Here is a 15,060-nt window from a genome sequence, read left to right as displayed (position 1 = left end):
CCATCTCTTAATCTGGTCTTCACACGTGGGTGAATGGCGATGGATAGATGTGATATAAGGGGACTCGATCCGATCCGATCTGAATCTGAATCTCCTTGAAGGGTTCTGGTGGTCATACAAAACAAGACAAGAAATGTGAAAGAGAATGTGAATCCCGAGTTTCATGAGACCGACGTTTAGTTTTACATTCATGCTTTCTCCTTGGGCTTAGTGGGAGGGAGGTAGGGAGGTAGGGAGGTAGTCAGGACCCTTTTTATTAGGGTCTTGTTATTATCCCATGTTTCCATGTTTCCATGTTTGAGAGGAAATGAGAATTGAATTGACGTGAAATCAAATGCATAATACTGATCCCTATTTCCCTCCAACCATCACCATCACACAGTTAGGGATAAATGACGATGAACACTCTAGGTTGCGAGTAAAGTGGAAATCCTCACCAAGTGGATGGGGGAACTTGGGTAGATGGAGGCATTTGGCTAAAATTGGGTCGAGATTGGGTAAGAGAGGAAGATCAATTGAGAAGCTTGGGGCGGTTGGTGGCGAGGAGGTATTGCGGCCACGAGGTTGATGGGGTTTCGAAGCGTGGGAGAAGAGGGCGAGGGAGAGGGGCGAGGGAGAGGGAGAGGGAGAGGGAGAAGGAGAAGGAGAGTTTATATGATGGATTTATTTATACATTGGTAGACTTTTATGGATTTATGATTTAGATGAGATCTAGATGGATACCTTACTTGGGTAGATATGTTTTGGTTGAGGTTTTGGAATTCTGATTTAGATTGATTGATTTGATTTGATTTGATTTGATTGATTGATTGATTGATGGATGGATGGATGGATGGATGGATGGATGGATGTTGATTGATGGCTAGGGAGGTAGATAGTAGGAGAGTAGGTAGGTATATAAGGTGATTATTGATCTCTGCTTTGTTTATATCTAATGGGTATGAGAATAGTAAAGAAAGATTGAATACATATATATATATGTATATATATCTTTCCATATATAATCAAGTAACTATAGATAACCTAGGTAGAAGATATAAATATAAGATTACATTCACATATACACATACATACATATGACTTACATCCGCACCGGTAGTACAGCATCCCTAGTAGTTCTCATACTATACTACCCGTTCGTACCTTGTGCTTGTGCCGCATGATATAGATAGATATCTACTAGGTGGGTAGTACACAGACTTTGTTTGAGTGAGATTGACTTTATTTGATGAGAATGAGGGAGGAAGGGAAAGTTAGCGAATTGGAAACAGATATCGTGAGATGATGGTATTTTGTATAGTTAGACAGAGGATGAATGAATGAATGATTGACTGTGCCGTATTGAATGGATGATCTTTAGTCAGATCTATATATTTCTTTAATACATACACCTACCTCCCTATGTTATGATTGTACCTATTGTTATATATGCATGTAGCCATTCTCGGTTTTATATTCGGAATTTGATATCGAAGGAAAGACAGTTAGATAGATATCGAGGTAGGAACTCAGATGGTATATCAAAAACGGCCAACGGACAGACTTTCGAATGTTTGTTTAAATACCTAGGTAACGAATGATATACTATTCAAAACCTAATGATGGCCTTCTCGTCGATTATTGAAGTCATCAGGGTTATTTATGTACTAGGTAGTCATCACATAAACATCAATATCAACATCATCAACATCAGTCAAGCAATTCTCATACTTCACTATGACTATCTATCTACCTCTACTCATACCTCTCTTATATCTACCTGTCTATCTACCTACCTACCTACCCACCTAGGTATCCATTTATCCTCTCAATTGAATGAAAATTTGATAAAATTTCCGAATAATTGCAGATCTACTTACAAGGCGGGCTGGCTGGTGACTTGGGATCATTGTTAAACTCGTAATAAACACCCAGGTACCCTGCCTACCTAGCTTACATTCAATATATACCCAGTCCTTTTTATTTACATAAGGTTACGTTACTTACTACTGTTGATAACAAGCTGGAGCTCAAACTTGTTACTTATTCATCTAGAAAATTTCATCATCATCATCATCATTATCATCATCACCATCATCATACTAGAAATATTGTACTCAGGTTCATCCATTCATTCCATCATCCCGTCATCCCATCATCCCATCATATAAGATACCACACTCAAAAGGCATTAATATCATCTGCCCTTTTATGCCATAGATACTATATCTCAATCTTTCCCTATACCATTCTTGTCTGAACCGCAGCAGAAAGAGAGCAAGTATCATACGCCTTTCGTTGAGCTAAGACCATCATCCATCCATCAACTCTAAATTATCCCATTCATTCGAGTCCACAGTCCACACCCACCACACCATCGTCAGACAATCAATTAAACCAACCTCTCTCCTCTCTCCTCTCTCGCCCCCTGCTCATCTTTTGATATAATTCTCCATTCTCTTGATCTACAGACACTCACCGCGAAAAGATCTCGTACCTAGCATACCTACCTACCTACCTTCAACCCTCAATTGATAAACCGTTCAGAGATTATATAATATCATACGAAACAAACAAAAATCTTCAAACAATAAGCTTTGTTCGCTATCAAAGACCCGACCTCCACGAAAAAACGAGGGAGAAGGAGAAAAAAAAATCATCATTGAGCTTGCCTCGGGTGATTTCTGTCTCACTAACAACTTCAACCATCCGCTTTTCTGAGTGGGTTGTGGAGACTCGGTACTGTCCTTGACGGCATTTCGATAATATATCCTCTTCACGTCTATTTTCGTCACAATCTCAACTATCATCGATCAATCTTATTCGCATTGTCTAGAGCTGCCTCACGATTTATACTTACGATAATCCCGAGTCAAATAATCTTGGTCCGAATATTTTCTTTTTCAACAATACAATTGTACGGATTGGAGTTGATAGCCTCGTGAAATCGTGTTGGATATTGAAGTTGGACTGGGACTGGGACGGGACGGAGACTACGCATAACGTCACACCTCAATTAATAAGTGACGACACAACTCTTGCAAACAATCAGCGAATAATATATAAGTCGTGAGAACAACCATCATCGCGATTCCACTCATCGAAGTATTTAAAGGGAAAGGCGGGGGCTGCTGAAGCAGCCAGCCAGGTGAAGCAGGATAGGATGGGTGCTTGTATGAGCTCGAATGTGGAGGACACGGAACAGAGAAAGAGGAGTCAAATGATTGATAAGAAGCTGGAAGAGGATTCGAAAAGGCTCAGAAGAGAATGCAAAATCCTTCTACTAGGTGAATATTTCAATTCATTTCAAGATCTCAAAGACAAAGGCAAAACTTGTTCAATGCTAACATTCATCGCAACAGGCTCGGGCGAGAGTGGTAAATCAACCATAGTTAAGCAGATGAAAATCATACACCAGAATGGCTACACCATTGATGAGTTGGCGTTGTACCGATTGACGATCTACAAGAATTTGATTGATTGTGCAAAGGCATTGGTTGGTGCAATGCGACAGATGGAAATCGAGCCAGAGAACCCAGCGAACAAGGAATACGGCTCATTTTTGCTGGAGTATATTGTCGACCCTGATCCTCATACACCGCTTAATCCTCGAGTTGGCACGGCCGTGGCATCATTCTGGAAGGATGGGCACATTGATCTTTTATTGGCTAGGCAGAGTGAATTCTATTTGATGGATTCAGCACCATAGTGCGTACCACATATTTTCCATGTATCGACAATGATACTAACCTATTATAGTTTCTTCGAAGAGGCCGGAAGGATTGCAGCACACAATTATATTCCTACCGAAGCCGATGTTTTGAGAGCTAGAACAAAAACAACTGGTATTTACGAGACAAGATTCACCATGGGCTCTTTGAGTATTCAGTCAGTATGATATGCCCGCTTTAAACACTCGATACTGACTTTATGATAGTATGTTTGATGTTGGTGGCCAAAGAAGTGAGAGAAAGAAGTGGATTCATTGTTTCGAGAATGTAACTTCAATCATATTTTGCGTTGCGTTAAGTGAATACGATCAGGTACTTTTGGAGGAGAGTAATCAGGTAAGAATTACTCTCTAGTATTTAATAACAATCCTAACATTACACCAGAATCGTATGATGGAGAGTCTCGTCTTATTCGACTCGGTTGTTAACTCAAGATGGTTCATGCGTACCAGTATCATTCTCTTTCTCAACAAGGTTGATCTGTTCAAACAAAAGCTTGGTCGATCACCTCTCGAAACATACTTCCCAGATTATTCTGGTGGAAACGACTTGAATAGAGCAGCAAAGTATCTACTTTGGAGATTCAACCAGGTTAATAGAGCTCATCTGAATCTATATCCACAGTAAGTCTTCTTTGAATGACCCTTGAGACTACACCTCTAACATTCAATAGTCTCACACAAGCTACTGATACTTCGAACATTCGACTAGTGTTCGCTGCCGTTAAAGAGACCATATTACAAAATGCTCTCAAAGACTCGGGCATACTCTAATCAGATAAGAGTATAGCTCATGATGAATAATGTCTTAATTTATATAATCCATTTGATAGTGACTGGAAACTGGCGTTTGGTTTAGGAGTTTTAGGGAAGGATGTGTGACAAAGATTACAAGGTGTATGCTGCATGATCTGGGCTTGGATGACTGGAAAGGGGGTGGCATTGCACGAACAATGACTTCTATGTCGTTTGAATTAGGTTGGCGGGGTGAGGGTACTACATCCATGACTTTTACATATGTGCGGGATTACATATTGCAATTGTGAGGAGTTCAAGGGCCAAATGGTCTATGGGAAATCGATTGATTGGTATTTGGGAAAAACTCGGACGAAATGGGTAGGTGGTCTGGGTTCAGCGTCTTAGCATTTGCAGGTTTACAATAAGGATACTGTCATATTGGGGGAAGGGGAAGGGGGTGAAAGATGGATTTGAGATTACAATGACAGTGTAGAAAGTTGATAGCCAGCGATCATATCAGTTCAGTGTCGATTATCTTGACACATGGATGAACAGTAATTATTGAAAAGATTTTACGATAACCATTCACCATGACATGATGTGATGAGATGTTGATGGAAGAATTTGTGTGAATGATGATTATACGTAATACATATGAATACGAAGTAATCTTACAATATCACGACATATTTGTGATGTATATTATATTCGGTAGTTCTGATTCATGTTTATATAGACTTTACTGACGATTCACTTTTAACTGAACGCATATGACTGTACACGGGGCCCGCAGTCCGCAGGGCTTGGGGATTCAAGCCGGGCTTGAAGCTGAGGAGAGGAGGGTGAGATTTGGAATTGTTGGGATGGATAGGTGGAGAGGTGGAGGGATGAACTTGAGAATTGAGGATCCGAGATTCGGAAGATGTGTAGTAGGTATCTTGGATGTATGTATCATGTGAAGGAGATAGAGTTTATGGAGTTGTGAATACCCCGCTATGGAGAGAGGAGAGAGGAGAGTGGAGAGAGGAGAGAGATGTTTATTATGGCTTGAGTACAGTGTGTGTATTTACTTCGAGTGCCTGGTATGTACTAGGTAGGTACTAGGTAGGTAGGTATTTCTTGGGAAAGGATGGAGGTTGGATGGTTGGATTGATGGGTAGATGGGTAGATACTAGGTAGATGGGTAGATGGATAGATAGATGGATAGATGAATACACAACATCTACCTATGTATGTACTGCCTGATATGGATTACATCCTGTGCAGATAGGAAACAACAGTTGGGAGAGCGTCATAAACATGCCATTTCATATACGTACAATGAACAGTTGTGCTCTGGGAGAAAACCGGGAAATGGTGATGCTTTGCACCCCACACTCACACATCTTTCGCACACACTCGAGGACATACATACTTTTTCCTACGATAGTGCGATGTATAAAGTATTGGGTTTGCTTTGCATGTGTGTAGCTCGTTATAGTGGGGTGCGGGGAGTTTAATTGGTGCAGACTGTTTTTGTGGACGTGGTTAGCTTGGGAGAGAGAGGCCCTTGTTGTTACTCAGGCTCGTGGTAGGCTCAGGTCGGTAGGCTCGAGGTTGGGTGGGATCGTATGTTTTTCTCTCGATGGATGGAAATGTCCGGGAAGATATCCAGAAGAAGCTATGGTGGGGGAGGGAATGGGTTATGGTTACGATATACGTAGTGGGGAGGATATCCAGGAAGGAGCTACTCGTGAAATGGGGATATTTATATCAATGAGCTTCTTTCCGAATATATACGAGAACTGCCCACCTGTCTGTCTGTCGTTTCTTCTGCTTGTTGGATTGTCTATCTGTTGGTTATAACATCACACAACTTATATAACTTACACCACGAATCTTCTCTATTCATCAGAGAAGATTGGTTTGGGATAATATCTCTTACTTTACTTGCATACATACCAGCCAGGTACATACATAGTACATTAATTCGAATCACCTGTCACTCCAAGCACACTCGCATCCCCCGCAATTAGAATTACCTGAGCTGGACCCGATCGGTGGTTAACCCCGCATCAACATCAACGAACGAGCATTCACCACATACATTCACATACAGACATACATACATACATAGCCGATCGCCTGAGCAGATAGTTTTTATTCAACTTCTCCATCAAGTTCTTGCAAATTTTTCTTTCTCATCTCTTGCTCGTCAATAACTCGGCACATCTGCGTATTGAAAAGCGTCACGAAGACTGCACAGGTTGAGATTCAAGATGGCAACTTCAACTAGAGAAAGACGTCCCTCTACAGGTGCTCCGATTAGTGAGCTCCAAGGTCCTGTTGGTCCTGCTGGCGTTACAAGACCTAAACATAAGCGTACCTTTACCGGTTTTGGTGCCGGGGAAATCAAAAGTGTAGAAGGTATGATATATTTCTTTGGTTCTGCTGATATCTTTCTCGTTTCGATGACGTATTGAAATTCACGCTAATTATTTGCTCTCTCTGTACAGCATCGATTCCTGAACCTCAACGAGAAGCATGGAAGAAATATACTGCTAAAGGATTTGAGACCAAGGAGGACTTTGAGAAGGAAGTTGTTCGTCATGTTGAAACTACCTTGGCTCGTAGTATGTTCAACTGTGATGAAACTGCTGCATATGCCGCGGCCAGTTTGGCTTTCAGAGATAAATTGATTACGGCGTGGAATCGTACTCAGCAGAGACAAACTTTTGCCGATGGCAAACGTGTGTACTACTTGAGTTTGGAGTTTTTGATGGGGAGAGCGCTCGACAATGCTATGTTGAATGTTGGGTTGAAGAATGTTGCTAAAGGTATGTTGGATCACTTGTGAGGATGTTCCAGAAGTGTAATTTCTGACTTTTTCTTCAGAGGGTCTTTCGGATCTTGGTTTCAGAATCGAAGATATCATCAACCAAGAGCATGATGCTGCCCTTGGTAATGGTGGTCTTGGTCGATTGGCAGCTTGTTTCCTGGATTCCCTTGCTTCCTTGAGCTATCCAGCATGGGGTTATGGTTTGAGATATAGATATGGTATCTTCAAGCAAGAAATTGTAGATGGATATCAAGTCGAAGTCCCAGATTACTGGCTTGACTTCAATCCTTGGGAATTCCCAAGACATGATATTGTTGTTGATGTAAGTTTGCCTTTGCCCAGAAGTTATTTCGTGTAGAGCTAATGGTTTTCAGATCCAATTTTTATGGCCATGTCAGAAAGTATCAAGATGAACAGGGAGTATCGAAGACTGTATGGGAAGGTGGAGAAATTGTCAAGGCGGTAGCCTACGATGTTCCAATCCCAGGTTATGATACACCCGCCACCAATAACTTACGTCTTTGGTCTAGCAAGGCTGCTAGCGGTGAATTCGACTTCCAGAAGTTCAACAGTGGTGACTATGAAAGTTCAGTGGCCGATCAACAACGTGCCGAGACTATCAGTGCTGTTTTATACCCTAACGATAATCTCGAACGTGGAAAGGAGCTTCGCTTGAAGCAACAGTACTTCTGGGTCGCTGCATCATTATATGACATTGTTCGTCGATTCAAGAAGTCTAAGCGTGCTTGGAAGGAATTCCCAGAACAAGTTGCCATTCAGTTGAATGACACTCATCCAACTCTTGCTGTTGTTGAACTTCAACGTGTTCTTGTTGATCTTGAAGGTCTTGAGTGGGATGAAGCATGGGGAATTGTCACGAAAACTTTTGGTTACACAAATCACACTGTTCTTCCTGAAGCTCTCGAAAAGTGGTCCGTTCCTCTTTTCCAGAACTTACTCCCCAGACATCTTCAAATTATTTACGAAATCAACTTGTTTTTCTTACAAACCGTGGAACGTAAGTTCCCTGGTGAGAGAGATCTCCTCGGCCGGGTCTCGATTATCGAAGAATCTCAACCAAAGATGGTTCGCATGGCATTCTTGGCCATCGTTGGCTCTCACAAGGTTAACGGTGTGGCTGAACTTCACTCTGATTTAATCAAGACCACTATTTTCAAGGATTTTGTCAAGATCTTTTGGCCTGACAAGTTCACCAATGTCACCAATGGTATCACACCTAGAAGATGGCTTCACCAAGCCAACCCTAGATTGTCTGAGTTGATTGCCAGCAAGCTTGGTGGTTATGAGTTCCTCAAGGATCTTACTCTTTTGAGCAAGCTTGAAGCATTCGCTGATGATAAGACTTTCAAGAAAGAGTGGCAGGAAATCAAGTATGCGAACAAAGTTCGCTTGGCGAAGCACATCAAGACAACTACTGATGTTACTGTCAACCCAGCTGCCTTGTTTGATATTCAAGTCAAGCGTATACATGAGTATAAGCGTCAACAGATGAACATCTTTGGTGTCATTCACAGATACTTGACTATCAAAGCTATGAGTCCAGAAGAGCGCAAAAAGTTGGCACCTCGTGTTTCGATCTTTGGTGGAAAAGCTGCTCCTGGCTACTGGATGGCAAAGACTATTATTCATCTTATCAACAACGTTGGTTCTGTTGTCAATAATGACAAAGACGTTGGAGATCTCCTGAAGGTTATTTTCTTAGAAGATTACAATGTATCCAAGGCCGAGATGATTTGCCCGGCAAGTGATATCAGCGAACACATTTCGACGGCAGGTACAGAAGCCAGTGGAACCTCAAACATGAAGTTTGTGTTGAACGGTGGATTGATTATTGGTACCTGCGATGGTGCTAATGTAAGTTTATCCCTTATTGTATTTATCGCGCATCTCACTAATCAAACTTCAGATTGAAATTACTCGTGAGATTGGAGAGAACAACATTTTCCTCTTTGGTAACTTAGCTGAAGATGTTGATGACCTTCGCCATGCTCACACTTACGGCTCTACTCAACTTGACCCTGACCTTCAGAAAGTCTTTGAGGCTATTCAAAAGGGTACGTTTGGGGATGCTAATGCATTCGGTGCTCTCGTTGGTGCTATTAAAGATCATGGTGATTACTATCTCGTTTCCGATGATTTCAACAGCTACAACCAAACTCAAGCTTTGGTGGATGAAGCATATAAGAATCAAGATGAGTGGACTACAAAGACTATTACTAGTGTGGCTAGAATGGGTTTCTTCAGTAGTGATAGATGTATCAATGAGTATGCTGAGTCGATTTGGAATATTGAACCATTGGCTGCGAAGAAGGGGGAAGAGGCGTAAGTAGAAATGATATAAGGGCGTTAAGGATGATGGACGATGGAGAATATGCCTGTATGGCTGTTCAGGTAGATATGCTTTGGGGGAAAAAAGATGGTTATGATGATAATGATGATGGGGGAAAAAATAAGTTTACGAAATAATGTGCTACGATGCGATACTTTAAGTCGTGACTAGTTTCGATTGATGAACGGCATTCCTAACTACCTATTACCTACTTCCTATTCAACTGAAAGCTCGTGTCTCCCTTTCTTAAGTGAGTAAACACAAAATAGTGATGTTTTGCTCAAAACTATTGTACACCTGTGAGTTGTCCGTGTGTCTAGCAATTAGCTTCATGATCTCGTGAATGAAAGTGCTGCGAGGTTAGATGTGTGGAAGAACTTCACTGTATACCAAGCGTTGATATTTGGATAGCTTGTTATTGGAGCCAAGTCAACCTGTTTGAGTCAAGAACTTATAAGAAAAGGTCACATTCGATCTCATCGGAGTATTGAATAGTTGCGCAACACCAATCGAGAAGTCTCGTGACGCTTACCCCTCATTTCGTGGCTATCCCCCGCACCTTCCCGTCTGTACTAGGTAGGTAGGTAGGATAGGTAGGTAGGTATGCAAGACACGTAACGTCCACGGGTAGTAGGTGCACGAAGCTAGTCGCTCTTGTTGATTGGTTGATTGGTTGAGGATGTGAGAGATTGTTTATCTAGGAACTAGGAAGGTAGGTTTATCTGGTCAATTTGTTTGTATGTATGTAATTACTTCTTACATTTTACTTTCATTTCACTGTTTGCTTTTCACTATTTGCTTTGGTTGAGAGTGAGAGTGAGAGGTTGTTGTTAAATTTTCTAATCAAGAGGGTAAATCGGTCTGTCGCTCATCAATATATTATTCCTCTACTCCTTTTTAACCTGTCGAAAGAAGAAGAAGAAGAATAAACAAAATGACCGAACCCCCCATCCTCGGTACCCGCCTCCAAACAAATGTCGCGATTGTCACGGGCGGCGGCTCGGGCTTCGGCGCAGGCATCGCGCGCCGCTTCGCGGAAGAAGGTTGTAAAGTGGTGATTGCGGATATCGATGCGGTGGGTGGCGAGCGCGTGGCGAGTGCGTGGCCCCAGAGTATGGTGTTTGTGAAGATGGATGTGACGAGGGAGGCGGAGTGGGAGGGGTTGTGTAGAGGGGCGGTGGAGGAGGTGGGGGAGAGTGGATGTTTGTGTTAATAATGCGGGGGGGAGTTATAGGAATAAGGTATGTGGATGTGGATGGGGATGGGGAGGGAATGAAGGAGGGGTGGAGAGATGAGTATGTGGAATTTGAGAAACTGACTCTGTGTTTTGGGAATCTAGCCAACGTTGGATGTCACCGAAGATGAATTTGATAGGGTTTTCAACCTGAATGTTAAATCTATCTTCTTTGCGACGAAACATTTTATTCCACATGTTGTTAATCACGGGGAGGGTGGATCGATGATCAATATCGCGTCGATTGGGGCGACGAGACCTCGTCCGGGTCTGGTTTGGTATAATGCTAGTAAGGGTGCTGTTGTTAATGTGAGTGTTTCTTTTATTCCGTGACTGGGGTTGTTTCTGCTAATATAGTGTTTTGATATAGGCTACGAAAGGACTCGCGGCAGAATATGGATCTAAAAATGTCCGAGTCAATTCTATTTGTCCTCTTCTTGCTGGTACAGGGCTGTATGTATCCCATCATATCTCATCTCACTTCATCTCATCATGGCTTGAAAAATCTATTAAATACAAGACTAACATGAAGTAGTTTCTCGACATTTACGGGTGTAGAGGATACGCCGGAGAATCGTGACAAGTTTCTCTTTAATGTGCCGTTGGGACGACTGTGTACGCCGGAGGATGTGGCGAATTATTGTTTGTTTTTGGCGAGTGATGAGGCGAGGTTTATTACTGGGACTTGTTTGGAGGTTGATGGAGGGAGGGGAATTTCTTGAGGGGAGAGGGGAGATGGGAGAGAGGGTGTGTTTTTGGAAGGGAGAGAGGATCGATGGAATTGGATGGGGGATGGGAATGGAATCAGATATCATAGCTGATATTGATATCAGTTCTATGCTCTCAATGAAAACTACGAAGAAATCAAAATCCGACCTCGAACGATGATTATGATTTCTAGTTTCTTGTGAAGCAGCTTGATCATATTGTCAACGATAAACGATAATAAGTAATATAGGAATTTTCTCTACAAAACCACATTACCTCCATAATCCCTCATAAGCTATAACTGATTCAGATATCACATCCCCATGATCACATAAATGTCACTTCATCATCTCTAGATCCGAGTACCTAGGTACTTTCAAATTATTGATCATATTTCTGTTTTTTGTTTTTTTTCTTTCTTTTTTCAGCTGAAAGTACAAGAAGTTTGTTAAACCCCTTATTTATGTATGTATATACATATGTAAGTAAGCTCGAGATAAGGCTAAGTATGTAAATAATATGTAAATAATACAAAGATCATCACACGCCTATCTGTCAACAAACGCCCGCAGCGCAAATCCTTTCCGAAAAGGAGGGCTGCTGTGATGTTGATGTGTCAGGTGTGGGTTGGGGTTCAGCTGGCTTGGTGTTGGTCTGGTTAGCTAGCTAGCTATCTAGCTAGGTATGTGTTTGGTTTGATAGAGAGTGTTTGATAGAGATTGTTTGACAAAGAAAGAAACTTGGGAGTTGGGTGGAGGGAATGTAGGTGGAGAAGATGGAAGATGGAAGATGTGAGATGTGAGATGTGAGATGTGAGATGTGAGATGTGAGATGTGAGATGTGAGATGTGAGATGTGAGATGTGAGATGTGAGATGTGAGATGTGAGATAAGCGAGGAGGGGTAGGGTGGGCTGTGGAATGAATGGATGGATAGATGGATAATGGATGGATAATGGATAATGGACCCCGCATTTCTTTTCTTTTCATTTCATTTCTTTCCTTTTGTTTCTTTCTCTCTTTTCTTCTTTCTTTACGGAGTAAGAGAAGAGGGGCTGAGAGAGGAGGGGAAGATGGGGCATGGGCTTGATTGAATTGGGATTGGCATGTGCATATGCATATGCATGTGCATCCGATGGGGGTTATTATTTAAGCTTATGTGTACTTAATTCTGCTTGTGGAATTTCTGTCTCGTCGGACAATCATCGTAACCTTACAGTCGTGCGATATTTGTGGTTTGTTTCGTGGGACTTTGTTCTACTTCTACTTCTACTTGCTACTTGGCGAAGTGAAGAAAATACCTATAGGAACCACAAGAAAGATACAGATCAAGATCAATCAAGATAAAGAAAACGAGTTCGAGTTCGAAGTCGAATAAAATAAAATAAGATTAAATAAAATATTTGAAGGGTGGAAGGATTATTATCTTATTTCGGATTTTCCGAGAGAAATTTTTGTGGTTGAGATAATCTTGAACTTTTGGAAGTGAAAATGAGATCGTTAGGGCCGTTGGTGGAAAGTTTGAAGGCGCAGTTGAGTTCTGATGCGAAGATTTTGATGAAGGGGGATGAGGGGTATGTGGAGGGGATTAGTAGGTGGTCGAGAGCGGCGGAGAGGGAGGCGGTGGGTTTATGTTTTTTTTTGGTTTTTTGGCTTTGTTTTTGGCTTCTGTTTTTTCTTCTTCTGTTTTGGGGAGAAAGGGAGAGGGTGAGGAAATGGTTGTTGCTCTAGGGGGTGAGGGAGAAGGGGGGGGGGGGGGGGGGGGGGCAAGAAAAGTGATGTTTTGGGGATTGGAGAATTGAGATTTCCATCAACGTTCCCCAAGGATGTTTTTTAATATATATCTATCTACCCTAATAGATTTTCAGTGTCTGTTATAATGTACTTGCTAACATCCTCTCTAGGCCCTAATCGTCTATCCTACCACCGCCGAGGACGTCTCCAAACTCGTTCTTTTCGTCAAAGAACAGAGGCTCGATTTCGCAGGTTCGTATTTCATTGATACATTGTCTAATCAAATTTTATGAACCCCTATAACTAACTCCCCATCACAGTCGCCGGCGGTGGACACGGCTCATCAGGCGCCTCATCGACCCAAAATGGCCTTTCTATTAACCTCTCCAAAATGCGCAACGTAGCCGTAGACCCCGTCAATAAATCAGCCCGCTGTCAAGGCGGCGCCCTCTGGTCCGACGTCGATACCGCCGCTTTCGCCCACGGCCTCGCTGCCGTCGGCGGCACTGTAAATCATACTGGCATCGGTGGACTCACCCTTGGAGGTGGCTTTGGTCATCTCACTCCCAAGCACGGATTAGTGATTGATAATCTCCTCGAAGCAGAAGTCGTTCTCGCCGATGGACGTATTGTAACATGTTCTGCAAATCAGGAACCCGATCTCTTCTGGGCAATCCGCGGTGCGGGTATTGGATTTGGCGTCACCACGAGTTTTACCTATCGATTGCATCCGCAACCCAACCGTGTCTGGGGCGGTATGCTAGTATTTCCCCGCGAGAAGTTAGAAGCCATCGTTTCATTCGCCAACACAATCGTCACGCTCGACGAAGAAAATGCTCTCCTGCTCCTCGCGTTTGCCTCTCCACCCCCAGCCTTCCAGCCCGCGGTCCTCGTCCCCGTCTTCTACAACGGCACCGAAGCCGAAGCTCACGCCTACTTCAAACCGCTCTTGGATCTCGAGCCACTCGCCAACACCACAAGAGAAATGGATTACGTAGAAGTAAACGGTATGCTCAACGAACCCATGGCTCACGGCCTCCGACGCAACTTGAAAGGCGCCGCGGTCATGTTCCCACTAACCTATGCCTTCGCCGCGGAAGTCTACACCGAGACGGAGAAATTCCTCCTCGAAACCCCGGATGCGAAACATACCATGGTGATTTTCGAATACATACCTTTTGGCAAGATATTACAGGTGGGACAGCAAGATACCGCGTACGCGAATCGAGGTGCGTATGGAAACTTGGTATTTGGAGCGAGTTGGGAAAGTCAGGAGACGGATACGAAGTGTAGAGAGTGGTGTAGGATGATGGCTCAAAAAACAAAGGCGGAGTTGGAGAGGAGGCTCAAGGACGGTACGGATGAGATTACCAAGGATGGAGTGGGTGCGTATGCGAATTATGATGGTGGTAAGTTTTCTCTTTTTTGTTTTGGTGCTTTGGGTTCTTCCCCTAAACATCGCTTGTGGGTTCTACGCGAACCTTACTTCCATTTTCGATATCTACCTACTTAGCAAAAGCCCCACTTGCATCTTTATCGCAGAAAGAAGCGACGTCGTTGGCTAATGAATTTGATAGCAAACCATGAAGCAGGCAGTTTGGTTTATGGCGTCAATTATCCACGTCTTGCCGAATTGAAGAAGAGATTTGACCCCGAGAATGTATTTTCCAAGGGTCCAAATCTTGTTTCCTAAATCACTGGATTGGACTTTGAGCATTGATGTTAATTATTTGATCAAATATCGTCCTCTCAGAATGAAATTCAAGGACTTT

General features: G+C 42.7%; 3 protein-coding genes across 3 annotated transcripts; all 3 read left to right on the top strand.

Annotated features, from left to right (window-relative positions):
* Positions 1-6,259: 6,259 nt before the first annotated feature.
* On the top strand, positions 6,260-9,853 carry EAF02_012202 (uncharacterized protein). The gene is made up of 5 exons (XM_038908250.1): positions 6,260-6,853; positions 6,943-7,263; positions 7,322-7,587; positions 7,608-9,140; positions 9,193-9,853. Exons 1-5 carry the CDS (start codon positions 6,706-6,708, stop codon positions 9,610-9,612), a joined length of 2,688 nt encoding a protein of 895 aa, XP_038751989.1. The 5' UTR covers positions 6,260-6,705; the 3' UTR covers positions 9,613-9,853.
* A 696-nt stretch (positions 9,854-10,549) lies between these two features.
* On the top strand, positions 10,550-11,571 carry EAF02_012201 (uncharacterized protein; the record flags this gene model as incomplete). The annotated part of the gene is made up of 5 exons (XM_038908249.1): positions 10,550-10,734; positions 10,850-10,856; positions 10,955-11,158; positions 11,220-11,302; positions 11,385-11,571. 5 exons carry the CDS (start codon positions 10,550-10,552, stop codon positions 11,569-11,571), a joined length of 666 nt encoding a protein of 221 aa, XP_038751988.1.
* Positions 11,572-12,536: 965 nt separating this feature from the next.
* Positions 12,537-15,035, top strand: EAF02_012200 (uncharacterized protein). The gene is made up of 4 exons (XM_038908248.1): positions 12,537-13,177; positions 13,459-13,540; positions 13,609-14,697; positions 14,866-15,035. The coding sequence occupies exons 1-4, from the start codon at positions 13,046-13,048 to the stop codon at positions 14,979-14,981; spliced, it is 1,419 nt and encodes a 472-aa protein (XP_038751987.1). The 5' UTR covers positions 12,537-13,045; the 3' UTR covers positions 14,982-15,035.
* The last annotated feature ends 25 nt before the right edge of the window (positions 15,036-15,060 follow it).

The sequence above is a fragment of the Botrytis sinoallii genome (assembly GCF_014898435.1).
Source record: "Botrytis sinoallii strain Bc 23 chromosome Unknown BSIN_047, whole genome shotgun sequence".
Lineage (NCBI taxonomy): Eukaryota > Fungi > Ascomycota > Leotiomycetes > Helotiales > Sclerotiniaceae > Botrytis > Botrytis sinoallii.
The sequence above is the reverse complement of the archived record's forward strand: the minus strand, read 5'-3'. Positions and strand labels throughout refer to the sequence as shown.